Here is a 27,877-nt window from a genome sequence, read left to right as displayed (position 1 = left end):
ATGGACTGGTTGGATCTCCTTGCAGTCCAAGGGACTCTCAAGAGTCTTCTCCAACACAATTCAAAAGCATCAATTCTTCGGCGCTCAGCTTTCTTTACAGTCCAACTCTCTGACCACTGGAAAAACCATAGCCTTGACTAGATGGACCTTTGTTGGCAAAGTAATATCTCTGCTTTTGAATATGCTATCTAGGTTGGTCATAACTTTTCTTCCAAGGAGTAAGCGTCTTTTAATTTCATGGCTGCAGTCACCATCTGCAGTGATTTTGGAGCCCCCCAAAATAAAGTCTGACACTGTTTCCACTGTTTCCCCATCTATTTCCCATGAAGTGATGGGACCAGATGCCATGATCTTCGTTTTCTGAATGTTGAGTTTTAAGCCAACTTTTTCACTCTCCTCTTTCACCTTCATCAAGAGGCTTTTTAGTTCCTCTTCACTTTCTGAGAAAATTTGCTATTAAGCTGAACAAATGTAACTGATAATAGGCAAACTTATCCCCTGGTTTAATCCTGTGAGATCACAAACTACTGAAATCTGTTTGTGGGATTTCTCTTCTCAACTAGACTTCAGGTTCCTCAAGTGCAGGGATCTTGTCTTTCCCACCAACTTGGTAAGTTTCTTATCTGTGGAAAACAAAAACTTTAGAGCTAAATTACGAGAAACCTACAACATGATTAGGTAGCTGGGCAGGTAGAAAATACTAATATTAAAACTGGGTGAGGATTCCCGCTTCTTTTTTTTTTTTTTTTTTTGGCTTCACATACTTTATTTTTTTTTATTTTTTATTATTTAATTCTTTTTTTAAAATTTTATTTTATTTTTAAACTTTACATAATTGTATTAGTTTTGCCAAATATCAAAATGAATCCGCCACTTCTTGAGCATCACTGGATCTTCTCCGCGCTCATGTTGCCTCGGCAACGTAGGATCGCGCCCGCGTCCGGCCCTGCCCACAATCCTGCCCACCGCTCAGCTTTTCCCCCGCCTTCCCGGACCCATACTTCCGCCCCGACTTGCAAACTGGGACCTTGAATCTCGCTGTCTCTGTGCTGCCTAACTAAAAATACGGAAGAAAAATAACTTCAAGTAAAATAGTATTCTTTCCATACGACCCGAAACTGTGTTCCAGAAATATACATACAAAAGCATTCGCTATTTCGATCTCGTAAGCTCCGTCCAACTTGAGCCTCTGGCTCCAATTTTCAGGCAGTGCTCTGGACAGCCACATCTTCGGAGGACCCCAGCTTGCGGAAGGAGACGTGGACCTGAGTTGGAAGAGACGCTAGGGTGCAAGTGTGAGGTTCAGCACGGGTTTGCTGTGAGGTTTCGGTCCCGAACGGCGGCACCATGTAAGTGTTGGCTTTCCAGCCGCCCAATTCCGCGGTCCCGTTGCCCGACCTTAACTTCTTCTTCTCTCTTCCTCAGGTCGAAAGTTTCTTTTAAGATCACACTGACGTCGGACCCGCGGCTGCCATACAAAGTGTGAGTAGCTCGGACGCGGTGGCGGGTGGAGGGGCTCTCGAGTTGGGGGGAAGGCGACTCGAGCCATCCCAGCGGCCTCCACCTCAGCAGTGCGCGTTCCTCTCCTCTCCCCGAGGCAGCCCCACTCACCTGAACCGGGTTATCGTGTATCAGCTTGCCCTGGCGCGAGGCTGTGTGGGTGTTATGTGATGGGAACGTCGTTGTTGGTTTCCGAGCTCTCTTCGGAACTCATTTCGGGGGTGGTGGAGCAGGGGCACGTGTGGACCGGGCCCTGGTGATTTGCTTGGATCCTTAATACAGTCTTAAATCTGCTTATAACGAGACAGGCCTTTCACCGCTTTGACCAACTGTTCGGGGAAGTAAGGCAAGGCCTCCCAGCCCAGGTTCTGAAATGTCCAGAACGTCAGGCCCTTGATTCCCGTTGGTGTAACTCCCACGATAGTTGGGCTTAACAAAGTAGAGCCCTTAACTGCCTCTTCTCATCATCTCTGATTTCTGCCTTTATACCGGAGTATTCTCATCAGTCTGTCAACTGGCTCTGGATAAGAATGAGAAGGAGGGAGGGAAGAAGGTGTAAGGCAGCCTCAGTAACTATATAAGGGTGCCTGAAAGTGGTACCAGTTCGCTTAATACTTATTGACTGGATGAGTTTGCTGGCAGGCCTCTAGTTTAGTGTGTGTGTGTAGTTGTGTGTGTAGTTTGTATATGGATATGTTTATATAAAATGTATATAACATGTATGATTTTAGTTCAGTCGCTCAGTCATGTCCGACTCCTTGTGACCCTATAGACTGCAGCACGCCAGGCCCTCCTGTCCAACACCGACCCCCAGAGTTTACTCAGACTCACATGCAATGAGTCAGTGATGCCATCCAACCATCTCATCCTCTGTCATCCCCTGCTCCTCCCGTCTTCAGTCTTTCCCAGCATCAGGATCTTTTCCAATGAGTCAGTTCTTCACATCAGGTGGCCAAAGTATTGGAGTTTCAAGCTTTAACATCAGTCCTTCGAATGAATATTCAGGACTGATGTCCTTTAGGATGGACTGGTTGGATCTCCTTGCAGTCCAAGGGACTCTCAAGAGTCTTCTCCAACACCACAGTTCAAAAGCATCAATTCTTCAGCGCTCAGCTTTCTTTATAGTCCATCCTCACATCTATACATGACTACTGGAAAAACCATAGCTTTGACTAGATGGACCTTTGTTGACAAAGTAATGTCTCTGCTTTTTAATATGCTGGCTAGGTTGGTCATAACTTTTCTTCCAAGGAGCAAGCATGTTTTAATTTCATGGCTGCAGTCACCATCTGCAGTGATTCTGAAGCCCCAAAAAATAAAGTCTGTCACTATTTCCCATGTATTTCCCATGAAGTGATGGGACCAGATGCCATGATCTTGGTTTTCTGAATGTTGAGTTTTAAGCCAACTTCCCCCCCACCCACCCACCCACCTCCTCTTTTACTTTCATCAAGAGGCTGTTTAGTTCTTCTTCACTTTCTGCCATAAGGGTTGTGTCCTCTGTGTATCTGAGGTTTTTGATATTTCTCCCGGCAATCTTGATTTCAGCTTACGCTTCACCCAGTCCAGCATTTCTCATGATGTACTCTGCATGTAAGTTAAATAAGCAGGGTGACGATATACAACCTTGATGTACTCCTTTCCCAACTGAGAAACAGTGTGTTATTCTATGTCCAGTTCTGACTGTTGTTTCCTGACCTGCATACAGGTTTCTCAGGAGACAGGTCAGGTGATCTGGTATTCCCATCTCTTGAAGAATTTTCCACAGTTTGTTGGGATCCACACAGTCAAGGCTTTGGCATAGTCAGTAAAGCAGAAGTAGATGTTTTTCTGCAACTCTCTTGCTTTTTTCGTGATTCAACGGATGTTGGCAGTTTGATCTTTGGTTCCTCTATCTTTTCTAAATCCAGCTCTGGAAATTCATGGTTCACATACTGTTGAAGCCTGGCTTGGAGAATTTTGAGCATTACTTTGATAGCGTGTGAGATGAATGCAGTTGTGTGGTAGTTTGAACATTCTTTGGTATTGCCTTTTTTTGGGATTGGAATGAAAATACATTTTCCAGTCCTGTAGCCACTGCTGAGTTTTCCAAATTTGCTGGCATATTGTGTGGCATATTTCACAGCATCGTCTTTTAGGATTATGTAAGTAAAAGCAGCTCTGAGATTTGTGGGAAAACATGCTTTAACTCTTTAGGCCACTTTTCACTTGTCAGGCAGGTAAATATGTACTGTAATAGAGAAGCGTCCTTTTGAGTTGCTAACGGTTGCATTCTAGAGAGGATGTTGCAGTTGTAGATTTATTCTGGGGGAATGTCCCAGTTTTTATGGTTGGTTTTGCTTGTTGATTGATTCCTTGTTGATACTGCTACTTGGTTATAGAAATGTTGAAATCAAACATTCTCTGTCATGTACAGGATGCATTAGAAACACCTTAGACTCTTTCAGCTCAGATGGTAAAGAATCTGCCGGCAGTGTGGGAGACCTGGGTTCCATCCCTGGGTTGGGAAGATCCCCTGGAGAAGGGAACGGCTACTTACTCCAGTATTCTTGCCTGGAGAATTCCAGGGACAGAGGAGCCTGGCAGGCTACAGCCCATAGCATCACAAAGAGTCCAACAGGACTGAGCGACTTTCACTCTGACTCTTGCAGTCTAATTCTAGTCTTCCCAGTCTCAACTCCCTGCCTCGCCTCCCCAGCCCCGTCACTACCACCATCATTTAAAGTTTCAGCCATCCTAGTTGCATATTGACAGCAAATCTTTTGAAATCTACCTGCTCTGGCACACATTCTCTTCTGTGCTTAGAATGTAGTTTTGTGAGTACCACTTCCTGATAACATCCTTTAATGATTAAAATTTCACCTCCGTGACAATTTCTGTGATGGTATAGAAAGTTCGTGTCACCCTTCTCTCAGTGTCCTGTACAAACTTCATTCTTTCTAACACTGGTCAGTTCAGTTCAGTCACTCAGTCGTGTCTGACTGTTTGTGACCCCATGAATCACAGCATGCCAGGCCTCCCTGTCCATCACCAATTCCCGGAGTTCACTGAAACTCACGTCCATCGAGTCGGTGATGCCATCAAGCCATCTCATCCTCTGTCGTCCCCTTCTCCTCCTGCCCCCAATCCCTCCCAGCATCAGAGTCTTTTCCAATGAGTCAGCTCTTCGCATCAGGTGGCCAAAGTACTGGAGTTTCAGCTTTAGCATCATTCCTTCCAAAGGACACCCAGGGCTGATCTCCTTTAGAATGGACTGGTTGGATCTCCTTGCAGTCCAAGGGACTCTCAAGAGTCTTCTCCAACACCACAGTTCAAAAGCATCAATTCTTCGGCACTCAGCCTTCTTCACAGTCCAACTCTCACATCCATACATGACCACTGGAAAAACCATAGCCTTGACTAGATGGACCTTTGTTGGCAAAGTAATGTCTCTGCTTTTCAATATGCTATCTAGGTTGGTCATAACTTTCCTTCCAAGGAGTAAGCGTCTTTTAATTTCATGGCTGCAGTCACCATCTGCAGTGATTTTGGAGCCCCCCAAAATAAAGTCTGACACTGTTTCCACTGTTTCCCCCTCTGTTTCCCATGAAGTGATGGGACCAGATGCCATGATCTTCGTTTTCTGAATGTTGAGCTTTAAACCAACTTTTTCACTCTCCTCTTTCACTTTCATCAAGAGGCTTTTTAGTTCCTCTTCACTTTCAGCCATTAAATGTGGTGTCATCTGCATATCTGAGGTTATTGATATTTCTCCCAGAAATCTTGATTCCAGCTTGTGCTTCTTCCAGCCTAGTGTTTCTCATGATGTACTCTGCATATAAGTTAAATAAGCAGGGTGAAGTTATGCCATACTTCTATTTATGTGAGATTTTTAATTAAAAAAATGCCAGTAGTCTACTTTAAAAGATCACCTCAGTATACAGGATGGTTGTCATCTTTCCAAAATACCAATGTAATGTATGAGTAAGTGATGTGACTGGCAAACTCAAGGGCATCAGATCTAGATAAATTCTCTGGAGTGAAAGTAACTCCCAGTCCCTGTGCAATTTTCTGTCAGAACATTCACTAAATACGCTTTTATATTTTATTGGGTTTTGTTTGGATAGTCTCACCAATTTAATCTGTGGAGAGAAACTTTTGTTAATGAGTATCAGCATGACATTTAATTATATGGTACAAGGACATTTCCTATCTCTAGTCCAAAAGTGAATTGAAACCCCAAAGTTTTAGAAGTTCTCTACAGGCAAGAGTTTTAGGACAGCGATTCTCAGGTTCTGAACTGTAAATAAACTATAGAAATACTTGCAAAGTACTATTCCTGGCTTTGTAAATTTTTATATTGCCAGTTTATTAGGTATTTTTTAAATAAATGGCTATTCTTTATAATTGTATTTGTCTCTTTTTATTCCATATAAAAAAGGAAAGGGAAAAAAACATGTTCTGTTTTCTCTTTAGCCATATTTTGGGGGAGTGGAATATGGCAGCCAAGAAATCTGTTCACACTTTTCTTATTGAAAATCATGGTAATGTGCAACATCAGATATAATGATTTTTGTATTCAGCATTCAATCTGTAGACTGAGTGAGCAGGTGGTATATATACCTGAGAATGTTACATATTGTAGTTGTATTAAATCATTAGAGAACAGTACAGTGGTGACAAATAGAGAAGTTTCAAAGAGAAATGTTACTTTTGTTTCTGTCTTTACTCACTGTAATTTGTTTTACATTAGGAATCTTACATAGCTTATTTTTTAACCTGTTTCTCTGTTTTCTTAAGGTATAATGTCAATTCTTTTTTATGGTTAAGTTGAATAGTTGATACAGATTGATTGTTTATCAGTGATCTTGAATATACTTGCCACAATTCAAGTCAAAACCACACATCACTTTTCAGAATGTTATTTCAGATTGTGTTGTATGAGCTTTTTTATATGTTATAAAGGTGGGAGATCACTTCTTATTTTCCCATAGTAAACATACTCATTTTTACCAACTTGGACTATTATTTTTGACTTGGTGATTGAAAGTGCACAGAAAAGTTCATGAAAAGATGATGCTCCCCAGGTAGCCTGCTCTTCTAATGAAAACAATCATGTTCCTGCACAGGATGAACTGTAGGTGGCAAAGTGTACTTAAGATTGAGGAGAGATTCCACTTTTTGAAATCCATTTTTGGAAACAAGAAGCAACCTACATGCTAGACTTGTTTGTATCAAAGTATTAAACATGTACAAATCCATACCTATTATAGGTTATGCATTTTCAAGTGGACCTGAGGGCACCATGTCAGCTATAAGGCTAATTATTGCTTTCTTTTTTAGACTTAATGCACATGGTGTATAATCAGAACAGCCAACCTCAGACTCAAAAGACAGCTTTGCCAAGGTCTGCTACAAGAGCTGAAATAAGTAACAAAGGACTTAAAAAATCAGCCTTTCAAAAAATTCTTTTTTAATTTTTGCAGACTCAGTGTTCCCGAAAGTACACCTTTCACAGCAGTGTTAAAGTTTGCAGCAGAAGAAGTAAGTATAGAAATTGGAACGGCCTGTAGAGAATACAATTTGTGTCTCAAAATGTGTCTCAAAAATCTGCATGTGTCTTGACCTCCCACTTCCACACAAGTTCATTGCTAGGTTTATGGTGTCAAAATTAAACCTCACTTAAAGGTAAAAGCAGAGTGAGAGTTGAGACCCACAGATACAAGAATGGGTCACACAAACTGACGCATGTATTTAATGTAACTTAAATTATAAGGGGAATCCTTATTGAAATTGAAAAGATAGTCATATGTCAATTTTTTAAAAACGTCACACTGTATGCTTGTATTTTTACTAACTTTGATTCTGGAAGTACAATTTTATTATATATTTATCATGTTTTTCAACTTTTCTCTATAAGCATGTGCGGTGTCAGTAAAATTTATTGTTTTTGAAAATATGATTGGGTTTCTGTTTTTAAGAGATAAAATTTTTCCAAACAAAGATTTTCATCAGAGGCATCTATAAAGTAACTGTTTGTTTTTGACAATTAGAAGAGAAGCTTATGACTTGGGAGACTTAGGGTTCCTCTTTTAACTGTGTCATTAATTATTTGTTTGACATGACAGTTTCTCTCTTCCTGAAATTTCTTACATCTGTAAAATGGAAATAGTTAATGCTTATCCTTCCTGCCCAATAACATGATTTTGAGTAAAAATATAATAGCATTTATATTTAATGTTGTGGAATCTTTCAGTAAGAGTAAGAGTTGACCTGAGTTGTCCGTGGATATAAAACCCTAATATAATTCTCTTAATAAAAAATAAAACCCCCCAACATAGGACTGGAAATTAATTTAAATGAGTTGTCAAAGCCTGAGAGGAACTTCTTACCATCCTAAATTGTAAAACACAATGGGATCTGAAATAGAAATAAATGAAAACTGAGGAACTTCACATCTAGGAAAAAACTTGTCAGTTTTTTGTAGAAAGAAGTGGTAGTTTCTGTATTTTCATCACTAGTAAAGCTTCCCCAAATTTCAGTTAAACATTGTTACTATAGTCTGGAAAAGGGAAAAATTGTGTCTGCAGTTGCTTTTGATTTTTATTGTCATGTAATAGGTTACCACTAAAGAAAATGCGTAACTTAAAGTAGACATAACTAAGAATAACAACTAAAAACTTTGTCATATTCAAGTTTTAGAAATCTCAGATTGCCTATAATTTAGGTGTTTTATCAAGGTTTTAAAAAGTATTACAACCTCTATAAAAACTTAACTATTTTAAAATTTATTAAAGTATATTTTGAAGTTACTTTAAGTTTATTTAAAATTTTTAAAACATAAAGGACGTTTACAATTAAAAATGTGCCATATGGACAGTAAAATTGTTTTTTTTTTTTTTAGGTACATAGGCCCCTAACAAGTAATTGTTCTCATGTGTAGTTAAGTTCTTATTTTAAAACTTGATTGTTAAATTCATAAATTATAATGAGCTCTTAGTTTTTTCTCAACTATGGTGTGTGATTATTGTAAATACTGAGAGCAGCATTTCCTAGAGAGAATGTTTTCCCCAGACCACTAGAACCACCAAAATATAAAATAACCATTAAAAACTGAGATTGGGATCAGTGGTCCAAAAGTATGGGGCGTTATTGATTATTTTTGTATTTTCCTGGAGTCAAATAAACTATATTAGCAGCATATTCGGAGAAGGCAATGGCACCTCACTCCAGTACTCTTGCCTGGAAAATCCCATGGACGGAGGAGCCTGATAGGCTGCAGTCCAAGGGGTCGCTAAGAGTCAGACACGACTAAGCGACTTCACTTTCACTTTTCACTTTCATGCATTGGAGAAGGAAATGGCAACCCACTCCAGTGTTCTTGCCTGGAGAATCCCAGGGACGGGGAAGCCTGGTGGGCTGCCGTCTATGGGGTCGCACAGAGTCGGACACAACTGAAGCGACTTAGCAGCAGCATACTAAAGGATATTGAAAAAATTCCCAGTTTAACTTAAATTTAACTTAAATTCCCAGTTCAGTTCACTTCAGTCGCTCAGTCGTCTCCGACTCTTTGCGACCCCATAAACCGCAGCATGCCAGGCCTCCCTGTCCATCACCAACTCCCGGAGTTCACCCAAACCCATGTCCATTGAGTCAGTGATGCCATCCAGCCATCTCATCCTCTGTCGTCCCCTTCTCCTCCTGCCCTCAATCTTTCCCAGCATCACAGTCTTTTCAGATGAGTCAACTCTTTGCATGAGGTGGCCAAAGTATTGGAGTTTCAGCTTCAACATCAGTCCTTCCAATGAACACCCAGGACTTACCTCCTTTGCTGTCTAGGTTGGTCATAACTTTCCTTCCAAGGAGTAAACGTCTTTTAATTTCATGGCTGCAGTCACCATCTGCAGTGATTTTGGAGCCCAAAAAAATAAAGTCAGCCACTGTTTCCACTGTTTCCCCATCTGTTTGCCATGAAGTGATGGGACCGGATGCCATGATCTTAGTATTTTGAATGTTGAGCTTTAAGCCAACTTTTTCTCTCTCCTCTTTCACTTTCATCAAGAGGCTCTTTAATTCTTCTTCACTTTCTGCGATAAGGGTGGTGTCATCTGCATAACTTAGTGTTTTCCAAACTTAATCACAAAACTCAAGTATAATATTTATAAAGCTAGTCTGTAGCATAGAAGTGCTTATTACATTATTGGAAAAATGAATGAGCTATGAACACACTTTGACAAATAAGAGCATTAAGAGAATAATTCTACCTTTAAGCTACCAATAAGCTCCATACCACATTTCATTGACTCATAAAGCACTTACATCTCTGAATAGAGATGAGTGGAGGCTGTCTGTCATGGTTGACCACGTGACAGTCACATAATTGTCCAACTGACATCACCTGCACCCCTACTTGTACTTAGAGGTATTTCTTGGTGGCATAATTGGACTATTGCAAGCCCGTATTAAACACAAGAGGGCATTTGTTTGAACTGATTATTTCTACCAAGAAATTTCAGTTACTTGGCTTTTATTTTCACTTGTGCCTGAGCATTATGTATGACCAAAGTAAACTGTGTGGAAGTCTGAAAGATCAAACACTGGGTTAATAGATTCATCGACAGTGTTTTTCCTTTTTTATGGTGCATAAAATAAGATGCATCTTACAATCTCTGGTGTCCTAAATACAATGAAATGCAAGTTTTAGAAAACAGGTGGCACTAGTGGTAAAGAACTTGCCTGCCAACGCAGGAGACGCGGGTTCAGTCCCTGGGTCGGGAAGATTCCTCTGGAGAAGGAAATGGCAACCCAATCCAGGGTTCTAGCCTGGGAAACTGCACGGACAGAGGAGCCCAGGTGGTACAGTCCGTGGGGCTGCAAAGAGTTGCACACAATTGGAGCGACTTTGCACAGCACATTAGTCTTTAAAGATAAAGCAGATTGTAATACTTTCTTTGATGATGTTACTTATCCTAAAAGATAAATTACATTTAAAATTATAGAATTGATTATATGTACCCTATCATTGCTAACTATCTTTTATAATTAACATTTTATATGCTTATATGTATTTTTTCTTTTCTTCCTTTTTAGTTTAAAGTTCCTGCAGCAACAAGTGCAATTATTACCAATGGTAAGAATTTGTCTTAAACCTGTTTATTAACAGAGCTATTAGCTGTTTAAAAGAAACCAAATTAGTTAAAATTGACTTAAAATACAAAAACCCTAAACTTTATATCAACATAAGTGATATACATAATTGTAAACACTACATCAAAGTTACTGTTCATAATTGTGTCTTCAGTTTTTTCTGTGCTTTTGTTATGTAGTACAGTACTTTATGGGCTTCCCTGGTGGCTCAGATGCTAAGGAATCCGCCTGCAGTGCAGGGGACCTGCATTCAATCTCTCGGTCAGGAAGATTCCCTGGAGATGGGCGTGAACCCATTCCAGTATTCCTGCCTGGAGAATCCCATGTACAGAGGAGCCTGGCAGGCCGCAGTTCATGGGGTCACCGAGTCAGACATGACCAAGCGACTAAGCACAGCACATTATAATATCATATGTCCTTATGCCAAATTATTGCTAAAAATAACTTGTCATTTAACAAACGTTTTCTATTGTATCATAAATCGTTTTAGAATATAGGAAGCTAAGCAGGAATGTACCTTTGCTGTCCCTTACTATTGCTTTCCTGATAGAAAACAATTCTTACAGGCTTGCAATAATGAGGATTTTATCCAGTTAGATAATATAAATTAAATCCTGTTTTTGGATACTACAAATAATTAATGGAACCAGCCCAAAGAGAAAATACTGAAATAAGATGAGGAACAAAGATGGCAGGAAAGGCTTAACTATTAAGAATACAAAGTCATGGTCCCAGGTACTGGTGAGTAGTTCATGTGTAGTTAAGAAAGACTAAGAGAAGGTGGCTTTAATGAGCAGTAAGTGGTATGATTTAGTTTAGATAATGATGGAATTTCTCATTCTGAAAAATTGTGCATGCTGCCACATTGAAATATGTCTGTATTTGGAAGAAAGCGATCCTTCCTTTTCTGGAAACTTTTAGATTCATAAATGAGTAGCTACTGAGAGAGTGCATTGTAAACTTTTATCAAGTGTCAGTGGAACTTATATCTCTCTGGTTCTTCAGCCTTAAGATTTGATGCCTCAGAGCAGTGTTAAACAACGAATGGCATACTTAAGGCATTTTGGCTTTATTTTTCACTGGATTTGGCAAAACAGTATGAAAAACTATCCTCTGTCAGACTTCGTGGGGTCGTTTCACTGACAGACATTGTCTAGTCCAGCAATATGTGTAAAGGCATAATAGTGAGAGATTTAACAGATAACCTACCTGCCAGGTTGTCATTCATGTTCGTGGTATAACTGCCTGTATGCACAGCAGCATTATTTTGGCACATTTCTTCTTACTGTTAAAGCCTTTTAGCTTCAGAAATAACTCAGGTCATTTTACAACTTATTTTCTAGATGGAATAGGAATAAATCCTGCACAGACTGCTGGTGAGTATCTGCAATCCATGGCAGTGTGGTGAGGCTGTCTACATCAATTGATAATGAATACGTAATTCATTCTAATTAGACTTGATAGGATTTTACCAAGATAATGGCTGATTTTCAGGGATTGTGTGGCAGTCTTTACCTAAGTGTGTGAATAATTTGTTACATTCTGTGTATCAGTTATATGCTTTTGGCTACAAGAAAGAGAAATTCTGAATAATGAACATTAAAGTTTTTTAACTAATACATGTAACAAAAAGTCTTAAGGTAAGATTGTGCTCTAATGGGAATAATGTTCTGTAATAACTATCTCATTAGATAGTTGTGAGGTTGTACATGTAAGTGCTTAGAAGTTTGTGTTATTCATAATGAACATTCAGTAAGTACTGACTTATTATTTTGAAGAAGTACAGTCATTTAAATTTCATGGGACTTAGCCTGCACTTCGAGTCTCAAGCCATTAACATTATGTAGCGCTACGTATTGATACCCTAACAAGCAGGAAGGGTAAGAATAGTCTTAAACTTTTTAACTGACAGTTCTGTATTTGTTTGAGATGTACCTTCCTTAGCTTATGAAAGTGAAAGTGAAGTTGCTCGGTCATGTCTGACTCTTTGCGACCCCATGGACTGTAGCCTATCAGGCTCCTCCGTCCATGGGATTTTCCAGGCAAGAGTGCTGAGTGAGGTGCCATTGCCTAGCTTATAGTTCGGTTAAAATATTTTTAAATTAAGCATGATTTAATATAAATGCAGTCTTGAGAAGTAGTTATTTTTAAACTGTTATTTTTTTAAGTACTTCTACAAATTATATTGTCCTCATAAGGCCTGGGATTGAAATGTAAATTTAGCCATATAACAAATAAAGAGGGATTTGAAAATTGTGAGGCATTTTGTTGTTGTTTAAACTTGGGTTTAAAAATTTTGCATTTTCTTACTCTGTAAATGTCCAGTAGTTTATATTAATCCGAACTCCTTCTTACTCTGACATGTTGCCTGTTGGATTCCCCTTTAAAGTTGAATTGTGGGCATCATATAGTGGGAAGAAACTCTCAGTAGGCAGCCCAGACCCAAAATAGGTCAGGACTGCTAAACTTTTGTCACTTGTGGTAATTTACACTTATTTTTCCTGCTCCCAAGTATTTTATTATATATTAGAGCAAATATTGATGATTGTGTTTGGTGGTATTTCTTTGGGTAGTGTCCTTTCTTTTTTTATTTTTGTGGGTAGTGTTCTAATTTCAAATTTTCAGACGTTTGTTGGGTTGTGAGGATGTGAGAGGAGTAAGAACAAGACATAAGAAGCCTCTGCTTTGGTTTTGAGGATGTGAGAAGCGTAAGAGCAAGACCTAAGGAGCCTAGACTTGGGTTCTAATATATTTGAGCTTTGCACCTACTTGACACTCCTTTGTTTCTTCTGCATATTAATTGTCGAATTGTTAATGAGAGCATGTCATTTTTTAAATACCTAACGTTTTGTTCTGTCTGTTTGTGTAGGAAATGTTTTTCTAAAGCACGGTTCAGAACTGCGAATAATTCCTAGAGATCGTGTTGGACATTGTTAATATCTGCTGCTTGGAACATAAAACCCCCTTCCAGAGTAAATATTGGTATTGTTATTGTAAAATTGGAATCAGGCATTTGAAATCCTATGAAAATACCAGTAATTGAAGACATAATGAAAGGTGACTATCTGTCCATGCTTGTTGTTCACACTTCATGTGAGGAGAGAACGCATCCCGGCCTAGGGCCCCATGACCACAGAGGATCAGTCTTTTTCATTGCTGCCTCGCTGCACACACAGGTAGTTCATCAGGGGTGAATGGATCAACCATCTGTGTCTTATAACCGGAGGATGCTTCTGGTCATTCTTTCTGAGAACATCTGGAAAATTAAAATTTACTGAATCTTCCTCCTTGTCCCTGAGTTAAAAATGTAAAAAAGATTATGGATCCACACATGACGGTTGGCTTGATAGCATCTGACTCACAGACACAAACATAGTTGAATTCCTCCTTATATATCATTTATGGTAAAGGATCATATCAATGAATAACTTGTCTTATCATTTAGCTTGTTTTAAAGTTTCAGACTTCTTGAGTTCTTAATAAATTTTAATTTGATATCAAAGAGCCCAAAATTGCATTTTCCATCTAGCCCTTATGGGTAAAATTGGTTGGTATCTCACACCAAGGAGTTTTAGCGATGATCTTGCAGACTCCAGTACTTGTAATGATGAAAATTAAGAATAAAGTAGAAGCATCAGTTGTTGAACTATGCATTCCTTTATTGATCTCTTTTAAAACAACCTTTAAAATAGGAATCCTCAAGAAAGCATCATCTTTTTTAAGATAATCCTAAATAGCCTTCAGGGAGAAAGTGTAAAGAAGAACATCTGAAAGTTCACAACAGAGCTCATAAAAATGCTAATTTAAATTCTGGTTAGTTATACATAATGAAGACCGAACATTTAAGGAAGCATTAAGACTATAGTTGTGGGGTGAATAAGAAGCTAGGGAAGAAAAATGGGGAAGCCCAGATGACCAGGCTTCTAGCAAGAAGGAAAGAAACAAAAGGGAAGGCAAGCAGAAACCTGTAACGAGAGTGTCACAGAAAAGGCCAGACTGGGTAGACAAAGCCACAGAGGCAATGGAAAGAACTGAAGGGAAAACAAAATACTTGACATTGTTATAAGGAGCTGAAGATGATCAGAGAAAGCACAGCATAGGCATTGTCAACATACGGTTTTTGGAATTCTCTTAGTTTAAAGAAAGATATACATAAGGGAAGATTATGGTTGCCCTTAGTGAGGGCATCAGTATCTCTGCATATCTTGAAAGGTGAAGGCTTATAGTGATTGAGAACCAGCACTTGACCTGCTGTATTCTAAATGCTGAGGTCTCTGGAGGCAGACCTGGTTGTTTGGTATCTGTTTTGTACTTTGGAGGCCTGGAAAATGTAAGCTTCAAGATATAGGTGTTGAATTATTCATGAATAAAGTATTTCTAAAACCAATTTTTATTGAAATGTGCATAGGCCCTAGGTTCATTGGGGAAAAAAAATTATGCAACAGAATCAGTATCCGAAAGATGATATTGGTTAAGACTAAGACATGGTTCAGATATTTGACAATGACTAGCAGTCTTCACAATTGTAAAGGGCAAAAAAATTTGTGCTGAGGTAGAAAAGTATGTTAACTAATGTTCGTGGAATTTTTTATTTTTATAAGCAGATTTTTATTTTCTGATGCCTAAAGACTCCTGGTCTTTAACAACATTAAACCTCCATTAATGAGAAATTTATGAATGCCTATTTTCTGAATTTTTTGTCTTATTTAGATTTTCCCTCATTCTGTTTCTAGCACAGAATTCTGCCTGATTTGTCACACAGATAGGTTTTATGATGTCTCATAAATTATTTAAAATTTTTGTTCTTTGGTTGGAAAATTTTATTGCAGTAAGGTCTTAAAAATATTTCCTTGTATAGAACTAGACATGTTATTAAATATGATCTGTAACTTCTTTGTGCAAAATGTTTCAAAGTGGTGTATTTAGTTTAAAGTGCTTTATTGGTACATGATTCATATCTTGTGAAAATACATTTTCTTACACCATAAACCATATTGTGTACTCTTATTTTATTATTTAAGTGCTTAATTAACACACCTGTTAAGGCAGTATATAACATATGAAGCCCAAAAAAGGGATAGGGGACAAAGATGATTAATGGCTATAGGTCTTAGAAATGAATGTATACTTCCAAATGCCAGTCCATTTTCAGATAAAATTGAAAGTATAGTTAAGTGCCTATAGTAAGTGTTTAGGCTAGTAGGTCCTAAACCTGTGCGATTATCAAAGTGACCTAGAAAATTATGAATACAGACTTCTGGAAACTACCCCTAAAGTTCTTACTCTTTAAATGTGGAATGATATGCAAGCATTTCTGTATATAAAAGCAGTCCTAATGATTTCTGCTTTTCAGCTTAGCTTGAGAATTTATAACTTTTCACTTTGTGTGTGTGCTTAATCGTTCAGTCCTGTCCCGACAATTTGCAGCTCCATGGACTGTACACGCTAGGCTCCTCTGTCCATGGGATTTCTCAGAATACTGGAGTGGGTTGCCATTTCCTCCAGGGGATCTTCCTGACTCAGAGCTAGAACCCACAGCTCATGTGTCTCCTGCACTGGCAGGCAGATTCTTTACCACTGAGCCACCTGGGAAACCCTTTCATTTTGTAGATGAATAAAATGAAGTCTGAGGGGTCAGAGTGAGTAGAACATGTTCTAGGATCTTGGGAAATATTCTTCCTACTGCCTGCTTCTCCAGTATCTAAGTGCAGAGATGCTGTAACAGTCTCTTGAGACTCACTGGGAATAAAGCCTCCTTTTAAAGTGTTCCAAGTCCAGTTTTTGTTTTTTGTTTTTTTTTTGTTTTTTTTTTTTTACGTGTTCTAGTAACAGTCATTTGAAAGAAAAGCCAATGAAAAGAAAATTCAGTCCAATTTAAGCCCCTAGTACCCCAACTAATATCTCTATCCAACCATATCTCTATTCAAAGACCTAGAAATATTTATAACTTGGAAGCATTTATATACTGAAATGGAGTACTTGTAAGATAACTGACTATATATTGGTGTTCCCAAGGCTATTTATAAAACTGCATATTATGTAGGTAAATCATTTATATGTGTGTGTATACTTAGGAGCCTGGGGACTACAACCCGTGGGGTCACAAAGAATCTGAGTGACATGACTGAGCAGCTAACACTTCCTTGGGTTTCCCAGATGGCGCTAGTGGTAAAGAACCTGCCTGCCAGTGCAGGAGACATAAGAGACATGGGTTCGATCCCTGGGTTGGAAAGATCCCTTGGAGAAGAGCACAGCAACCCATTCCAGTATTCTATGGAAAATCCCATGGACAGAGAAGCCTGGAGGGCTGCAATCCATGAGGACACAAAGAGTTGGACATAACTGAAGTGACTTAGCACACACACATATACATGTATATTTTTTATGTATTTAACTATAGAATTAGTGGATATATATACACATATATGAATTACATATGTAACTTATTTGAAAGAAATGTACGTATAGAATATGACCATGAATACCCATTTTCAGTATATTGAACATCAAAACATTTTGATAGATACTTTCACGTGTCTCATTCTTCACAACAGTGCTTTCCATGGACAGAGGAGCCTGGCAGGCTACAGTCCCTGAGGTCAGAAAGAGTCAGATACAACTGAATGACTAACTTATTAAAATATGGTGTAAATATGGTAAGATTGTAGGACATTAAGTAAAAGCCAGTCAAAGATAACTTTGAGTCTGGTACTGCTCTAGAAGGTGGTACAGACAATTATGTTTTTTTAACCTATGTGTCTTGATACAGCTACAGGGTAAGTTCCTGGTAATCTGCTCCTCCAACCAGACTGTTGTATATAAGCCCCTCCAGTATAGAAATTCTAGAATTACACTCCGATAGTGCCTGAGATGGATAAATCACTATTTAAACCACACTATTTAATTAAACCATTAATTCAACATTCTTAACTCGATCTGTGCAGTCTATTAGCCACATCCTAATTACCTAAACCAGGTATTTGAAACTCATTAAGATTCTTGATTTTCTCTTGCCTTAGCAAACCAATCACAAAACTGACAAAATCGGATTGATACTGTTTACATAATAACCATCTCCACTGTCCAAAGCCCTCATCATCTTATATATGCTCTTATAGAAGCATCTAGCCTCCATTTCCTTTTTCCACACAGTTATCATGAGATAATGTGACATGGAAACATGATCATGTAGTTCCACTAGTGAAAATCACACTGAACAAAAATCTACGCCCTTTGTGACATATGCAGCCCTTCGTGAAATGGTCTTTGTTCAGAGTCACCTGTTACTGCTGCTGTCTCTCTTACAGTGTCATTCTCCAGTTCACACTGCACCTACGCTGAACTACCAGTAATATTCAGTATCTTTGATGCTCCTTTGCTTTCTCCATTTGCCTGCCTGCAAAGCTTGGGACTCGTTCATCAAGTTTGAAAGATGTGAAGCCTTTCCTCACTCCTCTAAGTAGAGTTAGGTATTGTGCTTAGCTGTCTAAGCACCCATTGCATTTTGTACACTCCATTATAGCCATTATTAAATGCAGAGTTATATTTGTCTCTAATTTAAACTATATATTTTATAAAAGCGAAAAATCATGACTGAAACTGGATGTTCAAATTGCCTTGCTCATAGCAGGTACTTAATAAAGACGTCAGAAGATTATGATAAAGAATGAAAACTTAAAATTTCCACCTCTTAGGCCCCTACAAATAATTCCTTTAGCCAGAAGAGTTGATGAACGTATATACTCATATTTCCTCACTACTTGAAGCAGGGATTTACTCTTTGTCTCAGAAATGAATTAATCATTCTTTCAAAAGTGTGGTACATTCTCCCATTGTTAAACAAATACATTAATCATTAGCTGTATTATAGATGATCTCCTTTGTTTGAGCTTCACCAATGCTGTTCAAATCACACAATGAAATCTCTAACCCCCTCCCTTTCCTCCATATGATCTCTGATTGTTTCCAAGGCAAACCATTCGATATCAAGCCGATGCCCCAACCAGTAATGCTGAAGAAGCTGAAGTTGAACAGTTCTATGAAGACCTACAAGACCTTTTAGAACTAACACCCAAAAAAGATATCCTTTTCATTATAGGGGACTGGAATGCAAAAGTAGGAATTCAAGAAACACTTGGAGAAACAGGCAAATTTGGCCTTGGAACATGGAATGAAGCAGAGCAAAGGCTAATAGAGTTTTGCCAAGAGAATGCACTGTTCATAGCAAACACCCTCTTCCAACAACACAAGAGAAGACTCTACACATGGACATCACCAGATGGTCAATACCAAAATCAGATTGATTATATTCTTTGCAGCCAAAGATGGAGAAGCTTTATACAGTCAGCAAAAACAAGACCAGGAGCTGACTGGCTCAGATCATGAACTCCTTATCGCCAAATTCAGACTTAAATTGAAGAAAGTAGGGAAAACCAGTAGACCATTCAGGTATGACCTAAATTAAATCCCTTAAATGATTATACAGTGGAAGTCAGAAATAGATTTAAGGGACTAGATCTGATAGAGTGCCTGATGAACTATGGACAGAGATTTGTGACATTTGTCTTCCTGACAGGAGACAGGGATCAAGACCATCCCCAAGAAAAATGCAAAAAAGCAAAATGGCTGTCTGAGGAGGCCTTACAAATAGCTGTGAAAAGAGAAGTGAAAAGCAAAGGAGAAAAGGAAAGATACAAGCATCTGAATGCAGAGTTCCAAAGAATAGCAAGGAGAGATAGGAAAGCTTTCCTCAGCGATCAGTGAAAAGAAATAGAGGAAAACAACAGAATGGGAAAGACTAGAGATCTCTTCAAGAAAATTAGAGATACCGAGGGAACATTTCATGCAAAGACGGGCTCAATAAAGGACAGAAATGGTATGGACCTAACAGAAGCAGAAGATATTAAGAAGAGGTAGCAAGAATACACAGAAAAGCTGTACAAAAAAGATCTTCACGACCCAGGTAATCACGATGGTGTGATCACTGACCTAGAGCCAGACATCCTGGAACGTGAAGTTAAGTGGGCCTTAGAAAGCATCACTATGAACAAAGCTAGTGGAGGTGATGGAATTCCAGTTGAGCTATTTCAAATCCTAAAAGATGAAGCCGTGAAAGGGCTGCACTCAATATGCCAGCAAATTTGGAAAACTCAGCAGTGGCCACAGGACTGGAAAAGGTCCGTTTTCATTCCACTCCCAAAGAAAGGCAATGCCAAAGAATGCTCAAACTACCACACAGTTGCACTCATCTCACACGCTAGTAAAGTAATGCTCAAAATTCTCAAAGCCAGGCTTCAGCAATATGTGAACCATGAACTTCCAGATGTTCAAGCTGGTTTTAGAAAAGTCAGAGGAACCAGAGATCAAATAGCCAACATCCGCTGGATCATGGAAAAGGTAAGAGAGTTCCAGAAAAACATCTATTTCTGCTTTATTGCCTATGCCAAAGACTTTGACTATGTGGATCACAATAAACTGTGGAAAATTATGAAAAAGATGGGAATACCAGACCACCTGACCTGCCTCTTCAGAAACCTATATGCAGGTCAGGAAGCAACAGTTAGAACTGGACATGGAACAATAGACTGGTTCCAAATAGGAAAAGGAGTACGTCAAGGCAGTATAATGTCACCCTGCTTATTTAACTGCTTATATGCAGAGTACAGAATGAGAAACGGTGGGCTGGAAGAAGCACAAGCTGGAATCAAGATTGCCAGGAGACATATCAGTGACCTCAGATATGCAGATGACACCACCCTTATGGCAGAAAGTGAAGAGGAACTACAAAGCCTCTTGATGAAAGTGAAAGAGGAGAGTGAAAAAGTTGGCTTAAAGCTCAACATTCAGAAAACGAAGATCATGGCATCTGGTCCCATCATTTCGTGGCAAATAGATGGGGAAACAGTGGAAACAGTGTCAGACTTTATTTTGGGGGGCTCCAAAATCACTGCAGATGGTGACTGTAGCCATGAAATTAAAAGACGCTTACTCCTTGGAAGGAAAGTTATGACCAACCTAGATAGCATATTGAAAAGTAGAGACATTACTTAACAACAAAGGTCCGTCTAGTCAAGGCTATGGTTTTTCCAGTGGTCATGTATGGATGTGAGAGTTGGACTGTGAAGAAGGCTGAGCACCGAAGAACTGATGCTTTTGAAGTGTGGTGTTGGAGAAGACTCTTGAGAGTCCCTTGGACTGCAAGGAGATCCAACCAGTCCATTCTGAAGGCGATCAGCCCTGGGATTTCTTTGGGGGAAATGATGCTAAAGCTGAAACTCCAGTACTTTGGCCACCTCATGCAAAGAATTGACTCATTGGAAAAGACTCTGATGCTGGGAGGGATTGGGGGCAGGAGGAGAAGGGGACGACAGAGGATGAGATGGTTGGATGTACATCATGGACTCAATGTACATGAGTTTGAATAAGCTCTGGGAGTTGGTGATGGACAGGGAAGCCTGGCATGCTGTGGTCCACGGGGTTGCACAGAGTCAGACACAACTGAGCCACTGAACTGAACTAGGAAGGATCTCATAGCTTGCTATTGAACATTTCTGTGATCTCACTTTGCTTGAAAAAATTGAACATTCAATAATCTACAGACACATTGAAGACTTTTAGTAAATATATGTACACTGATAACTACAAAGAGATTGTGATCATTGGAAAAGTAGGTTTGGGGCCCTGTAATAACCTGCTTTGCTATATCAAGGGTGTGTGGAAATTCTGTCTGGATGCAAATCACTGGCCAAGGTTGGCAGACATATGCAGAGAGCCAGTTTTTTGGCATAAATCTCTGATTTTCTGACAGACTCTTTAGCAATTTAAAAGCTGTTATTGAGAGCATATTGTGATGATACATCATGTCAATATTTGTTTGGCTGAGTAACACTGTGGATTTAATAAATTAATTCTTAAATGCACAATGTATAACTGATTAGCTATTTAAGAAAAAAAAATTCTCTGTGATGTTTGTTGTGAATGCCACAAACATTTTGACATTTTAAGTGGAGATGCTAGCTTCTATGATTTTACTAAATAAGTATTGGACAGATTAGAGCTTTAAAAAATTATCCTTAGGTGTACACATTTTGTAGGAATAACACATAAGAGACAATGACTAAATGAGTAAGTCATAGAGGTGTTTATCCTTTCCGACCTCTGCTATAAATCCATATTACCTGCTAGACTATTTTACTCAACATTTTCAGGTCTGGCATAGCATTAGAAGATGCTTAAAATTTTGTTGAATAAGTCAATTATTTATTGTTTGTTTGTTTGTTTGTTTTCTGGTATGTGGGAAAGATACACCTGGCACTTTGAGCCTTAAACCTGAAGTCTTAAAAAGGAATCATCACTATTAACTTCTTCCTGAAAAAGATAGCACATGTGGACAAGTTACTGAGCTTTAGCTGAGTGACTTCACTTTCACTTTTTACTTTCATGCATTGGAGAAGGAAATGGCAACCCACTCCAGTGTTCTTGCCTGGAGAATCCCAGGGACGGGGAAGCCTGGCGGGCTGCCGTCTCTGGGTTGCACAGAGTCGCACATGACTGAAGCGACTTAGCAGCAGCAGCAGCAGCAGCTTTGTATAAGGCACTTTTGTGTTTTACATTCTTATTTGACTCTCATTATAGTCTACGAGTTTCAAGACTATTTTTTCACAAACTTGAGATTAAGAAGCTGGAATGTTCAAATAGATTTGGTAATTTTCCCAAGGTTACACAACAAATAAGCAGCAAAGGTATATGTAACTCAAACTCTTGCCATGAAGCCCCAGGACACAGGACACAGCTGATTGCGGCCCTGGCGAGTTCATCTAGTTCAAAACCCAGAAAGCTGGAACCTGCCCCAGTGCCGCCTTTTTTGGCCTCTCTCCACTTTCTTCTTCCTTATTCACCCTGACCTATTTCTAACCCTTCCATGTAGCTTAAAGCCAGTAAGAAAGGAGGGTCGTATGAATAGAAGACTCTGTAGGTACAGCCATGCTTCATGCTGCTTCATAACTATCTCTCTGACATTCTTCCATTCCTTTATTCAGGCATTTACTTACCAAGGATACAAAGATGAATTAGACCAGTTCACTGCTTTTCAGAGTTAAGGTCCATGCTCTGAGGCTTGGGGAGCAGGTGTGTTGGCAGCAGTTTCTAACTATTCCCACCATCCTTTGTAGGTCGCATTGAATGTTCTCAATTCCTTGTTTAAAGCCTGATGACCCCCACGCCCACTCCTCACCCATCACTGCTTCCTCTTCACAGTTAGCCTACATTGGTAATGTAAATGGTGTTTACTGGGACTTCCCTGGTGGTCCTGTGGTTAAGACTTTGCCTTTCAATGCAGAGGGTGTAATTCCATCCGTGGTCAGTGAGCTAGGGTACCATGTAGCTCACGGCCAGAAACACAAAACATAAAACAGAAGCAATATTATAACAAATTCAATAAAGACTTGAACGAGTGGTCTACGTGGAAAATAAAACACAAGTGGTGTTTACTAAAGAGTTGAAGATAACTGAGGCCAGCCAAGGTCAATGAATCTAGAGAAAAAGCAAGAAGCCATGTTTTAAAGCAAAAGGGCTTTCTTGGTGGCTCAGATGGTAAAGAATCCACTTACCAAGCAGGAGATGTGAGTTTGATCCCTGGGTCAGGAAGATCCCCTGGAGGAAGAAATAGCAACCCACTCCAATATTCTTGCCTGGGAAATCTCATGGACAGAGGAGCCTGGTGGGCTACAGTCCATGGGTCACAGAGAGTCAGACATGACTGAGCAACCTAACACACGTAAAGCAAAAGGCAAGGCAGTAACCAAAGGTGAGGGGCTAAAGTAGGTAGAGCTTAGAATTCAGGAACTAAGATGGAATTTGAAATCTAAACTGGTCAGGCATCAGGAGTCGCACTGGTAATAAAAAGGTCATGACACAGTGGGCATTTGGGGGGTGTGATTTGGCAAGAGAAAGATGAGTGAATTTGTGTAGGTGTGTCTCAGGCAGTTGTTAAGAAATGTGAAATTTAATTTGACACAACTACTGTCCCAGTCAAGAAGCAAGAGAAATTCTGAAGTCCAGAACCCATTTGTTCAGTGTTTCCTGGTAGGAAGTAAAGAACCACATCAGAAAGATGCTTAATCAGGTTGAATATAGTATAGGTTGGGCTTCCCAGGTGGCTCAGCGGTAAAGAATCCACCTGCCATTGCAGGAGATGCTGGTTTGCCCCCTGGTTCAGGAAGATCCCCTGGAGAAGGAAATGGCAACCCACTCCAGTATTCTTGCCTGGGAAATCCCATGGAGAGAGAAGCCTGGTTGGCTACAGTCCATGGGGTCACAAAAGAGTCAGACACGACCTAGTGACTAAGCAGCAACAACAACAATCCATCATTCAACTATTCATTTGATACAAACCAGTGTGGCGCCTAGAGCATCCAATCAGAGGACAGACAGGGAGAAGCAGTAAAGGTGGAGGCTTCATATTAAATGGGAATGGAAGCCACAGAGCCAATTATAGGTACATTTCTGCTTGTTGAAGAGCCTGCAAAATAGAAACTTTAAAAAATTTGCCTCTAAAGTTTTCTTTTCAGTGAAATTGGAAAAAAAAATGTGATAGGCCATATATAAAAAAGAATATCCATTCTGCCTGCCAAAGTAATCATTTTCTTCCTCTTACCATATTCAAGGCACAGGATAATTGCCTCTTCATGATGCTTTGTTATGAGTGTTCTAAATAAACCACTCTCAAGTGGCCCCCTTAAGAGCAGCACCCCCTAGGAATGTACCATTGAGCCTTGAAACTATAATTTGTTGCAGACACTCTGAGAAGAATGCATGCTTTCCCAATGTCTAAACTTGACAATTAGGTGTGTTTAGTTCTAGTTAAAAATAAAACGAAGTGGAAAGTTATCCAGGTGCAAGTTATTAACCTGGGGTGATGGCAGGCAGAGAGGAACTTCAAAGCAAGCTCACATTTTTGGTGCACATTATGTGATTCAGACACTTTGCTAAGCACTGTAACAAGCGTACCTCTTCATCCTGCACAGTGATCCATTTATACATTTCTTTTATGGATCTGAGAGAGGTGAAAGTGATTTATTTACCAAGTAAACAGTAGGACAGAACTCAAACCCATGGTGGTTTGATTCTAAAGTTCATATTCCTTCCACTCAGTTCCAGCAACTGAGATGTAAGTAGAGAATGTGCACAACAGCACATCAGTCTAATTTCTCAATCCATCAAGTTGCTTCACATTCTGGCCCATTACGTCTCTGCTATACCTAGCCGTACACCCTTTTCTGTAACCCTTCTTGGGTAACCCATCATCCTTTTGCTCATGCTGTTCTTGCCTGGAATGTCCATTTCTACTCTTCTCTGCCCGCAAGGTTCTTAACCAGGTACAGTCCCACTCTCCTAGATGTTTGGAAATGTATACCGCTTTCATGGTTGTCAAAAGGGGGCACTACTGTCAGTAAGCGCCTGGTAGCTTGGGTTAACAGCAGTCTGCCATGCCCTGATGTGTGGATGGCTGCACACGACAGAGGACAGAAGACTGCTCTGTGCCAAGTGCCCATCGAACCCCACTGAGAGCACAGATCGTGAATCTTGCTTATCCCTCCAGCCCCATCACCTTCATGAACTTTTTGACATTCTGCATCCTTGGGCCTGAAATGGTCTTTCCCTTTTCTAGAATGCAGAAAGATTTCTTGTCTATTAGTCTGAATGTTTAGTGCTAATGTAGTTTGACCTCAGTTATGAGTTGTCCTTTCTTATTACATATATTCTTTGTGTTTCTAGTAGTTCTTTGAATGATCGTTGAGGTCAGGTTCATGTCATATGTCCCTTTAATTGCAGTCACAATAGCAAATATTTCTATAGCTTATGTAGCATGGATATGCCAGCCACAGTTCATATGTGTATATATATATATATATATATATATATATATATATATATATAAACTCATTTAATTCTCCCCAAACACTATAGAATATTATCATTCCCATTTTATAGGCAGAAAAACAGAAGAACAGACAGGTTAAGTAACTCATACAAAGTCACACAGTTAAGCCAGCAGTTCAAACCCAGAGAGTCTGGCTTCGGAGTCTGATGCTCTTACTACCAAGTTCAGTGGACTTTCCTAACAAACATGTCCTATAGATCAAACACAAAAATAAGACTTTAAATTTTAGAAAATATTAATAAAACTAGTTAATTATAATAATGGAGTAACATAGAGGAGATCTAAAGATGGGCACTTGACCCAGTTAAAGGGGAAAAGGGAGGCCTCCTAAAAGGATGAGGTAAACCTGAAGCATCAAGTTCAAGCCAGGGTCAATGGAAAAGCAGGGTAGAGAGTAGGCATAGACAGCTCACAGAAGAGCCATGTCAATTAGCTTAAGCTTAACCTTGTAGGTAGTAAGTTTCAAGCAATGGGTGACCCAGTCAAGTAAGAGTTTTACAAATGGCATCTCGGAATCCAAGTGAGGATGATCCGAGGAGAGAAAGTTTATAACACTGACAGTGGTTGGGAGGCTGTGGCAGTGCAGGGGTGATGATGGTGGAGATGGTGATGGTGGTGATGATGCTGGTGATGGTGGTGACAATGGTGACGGTGGTGGTAATGGTGGTGATGATGGTGGTGATGGTGATGCTGATGATGCTGGTGATGATGCTGGTGATGGTGGTGGTGACAATGGTGTTGGTGGTGGTGATGGTGATGCTTATAATGGTGGTGATGGTGGTGATGATGATGCTGATGATGGTGGTGATGATGCTGGTGATGGTGGTGGTGACAATGGTGTTGGTGGTGGTGATGGTGATGCTGATGATGGTGGTGATGGTGATGCTGATGGTGGTGATGATGCTGGTAATGGTGGTGGTGACAATGGTGTTGGTGGTGGTGATGGTGATGCTGATGATGGTGGTGGTGATGCTGGTGATGGTGGTGACAGTGGTAATGGTGATGCTGGTGGTGGTGATGGTGGTGGTGGTGGTGGTGATGGTGGTGATGATGGTGGTGATGGTGGTGATGATGGTGGTGGTGATGATGATGGTGGTGGTGATGATGGTGCTACAGTGGTGATGGTGGTGTCAGAATCCTGCCTGAACATGGATATCTCTACCTTGTTGTTGCTGTTGTTCAGTTGCCAAGTCATGTCCAACTCCGCGACCCAATGGACTGCAGTACCCAAGACTTCCCTGTCCTCCACTATCTCTACCTTACATGTCCTATTGTGGACTGTCCCCTCCAGGCTACACTGAATTCCCCTTTTTTCACTCACCAGCATCCTCCTAGTATATCCCCATATGGCCCATATACCTTTTCTTGGGTAGATGGATTGCAAATCAAGCCTACACTTCATGTACTTCAATGGGAAGCAACATGGTGCATGAAGATGAACACTAAGCCAAGGATCGTAATATTTGGATTCAGCTCCAATGTTGCTTTTGACCACCTGTGTCACTTAACCTCAATGAGTACATTCTCTTTTCCTGGGTAAATGAGGATACCCTTGAAAAGGCCAGAAAATATTAGAAAAGAAGGTGTCTTATCCCTTTGCCAGGGACGAATGTTACTTATCCTCTGAACACTGAATTGTTATTTTATTATAATCCTAGAAAATATTTGTGTTTCTTATTTTGACACGGACACCTCCATTTTATCATTTTGTGACAAACAAGTTTCATTGTTATTATTTTTTAATCTAACAATGAGCCATGCTGTGCCCTTGGTTCACTTCTTTGGAAATTCTGCTGAAGTCAGTGAACATGGAATGATTATCTTACAGCTGAGCCTGGCCTGTGTTCCTCTGTGATTAGCGTGGCAGGAAGCCAGAGAGAACTTTGGAAGCAAAGAGCTGTGTCTGCGTGAACTGTGTCTCTGGAACATGAATTCCAAAGGGGCTGCAGGAAGGAAATAATGACTCTAACAGACCCGTCTTGTCCTGTTTCCATCGTCACTGACCCTGCTGCCTGTTCTGCAACATCTGTAAAAAATATATATGAAGGGAGGTTGTGTGTGTGTGTGTGCTTTGTGTTTGTATGGTATGTCTATCTGTGTGATGTCTGTGTAAAATGTATATGAGTCTATCTTCTGAGCAAAATAAGGTGTAAAGGGAATTCAGTTACAACACCAGTTGCCCTCACTTCCCCGGAGAAGCCTCATAGTATGTAAATATCTCAGGCCTTAGCAACATTTCTTAATTAGCTGTTTATAGACCTGCATCTTCCTGTGTCTAGCATATGACAGGAGCACAGGGTCCTTGTGATT

General features: G+C 39.8%; 1 protein-coding gene across 1 annotated transcript; it reads left to right on the top strand.

The window, feature by feature from the left end:
- Positions 1 to 1,272: 1,272 nt before the first annotated feature.
- On the top strand, positions 1,273 to 15,615 carry UFM1 (ubiquitin fold modifier 1). Its single transcript, NM_001046314.1, is given in 6 exon segments — positions 1,273 to 1,349; positions 1,426 to 1,482; positions 6,966 to 7,023; positions 10,570 to 10,609; positions 11,970 to 12,002; positions 13,496 to 15,615. Coding segments are annotated over 6 exon segments (258 nt in total). The 5' UTR covers positions 1,273 to 1,347; the 3' UTR covers positions 13,564 to 15,615.
- Positions 15,616 to 27,877: the final 12,262 nt, after the last annotated feature.

This window comes from Bos taurus, chromosome 12, assembly GCF_002263795.3.
Source record: "Bos taurus isolate L1 Dominette 01449 registration number 42190680 breed Hereford chromosome 12, ARS-UCD2.0, whole genome shotgun sequence".
NCBI classification, from domain to species: Eukaryota; Metazoa; Chordata; class Mammalia; order Artiodactyla; family Bovidae; genus Bos; species Bos taurus.
Note: the sequence above shows the minus strand (reverse complement) of the source record. Positions and strands in the feature narration are given on the sequence as shown.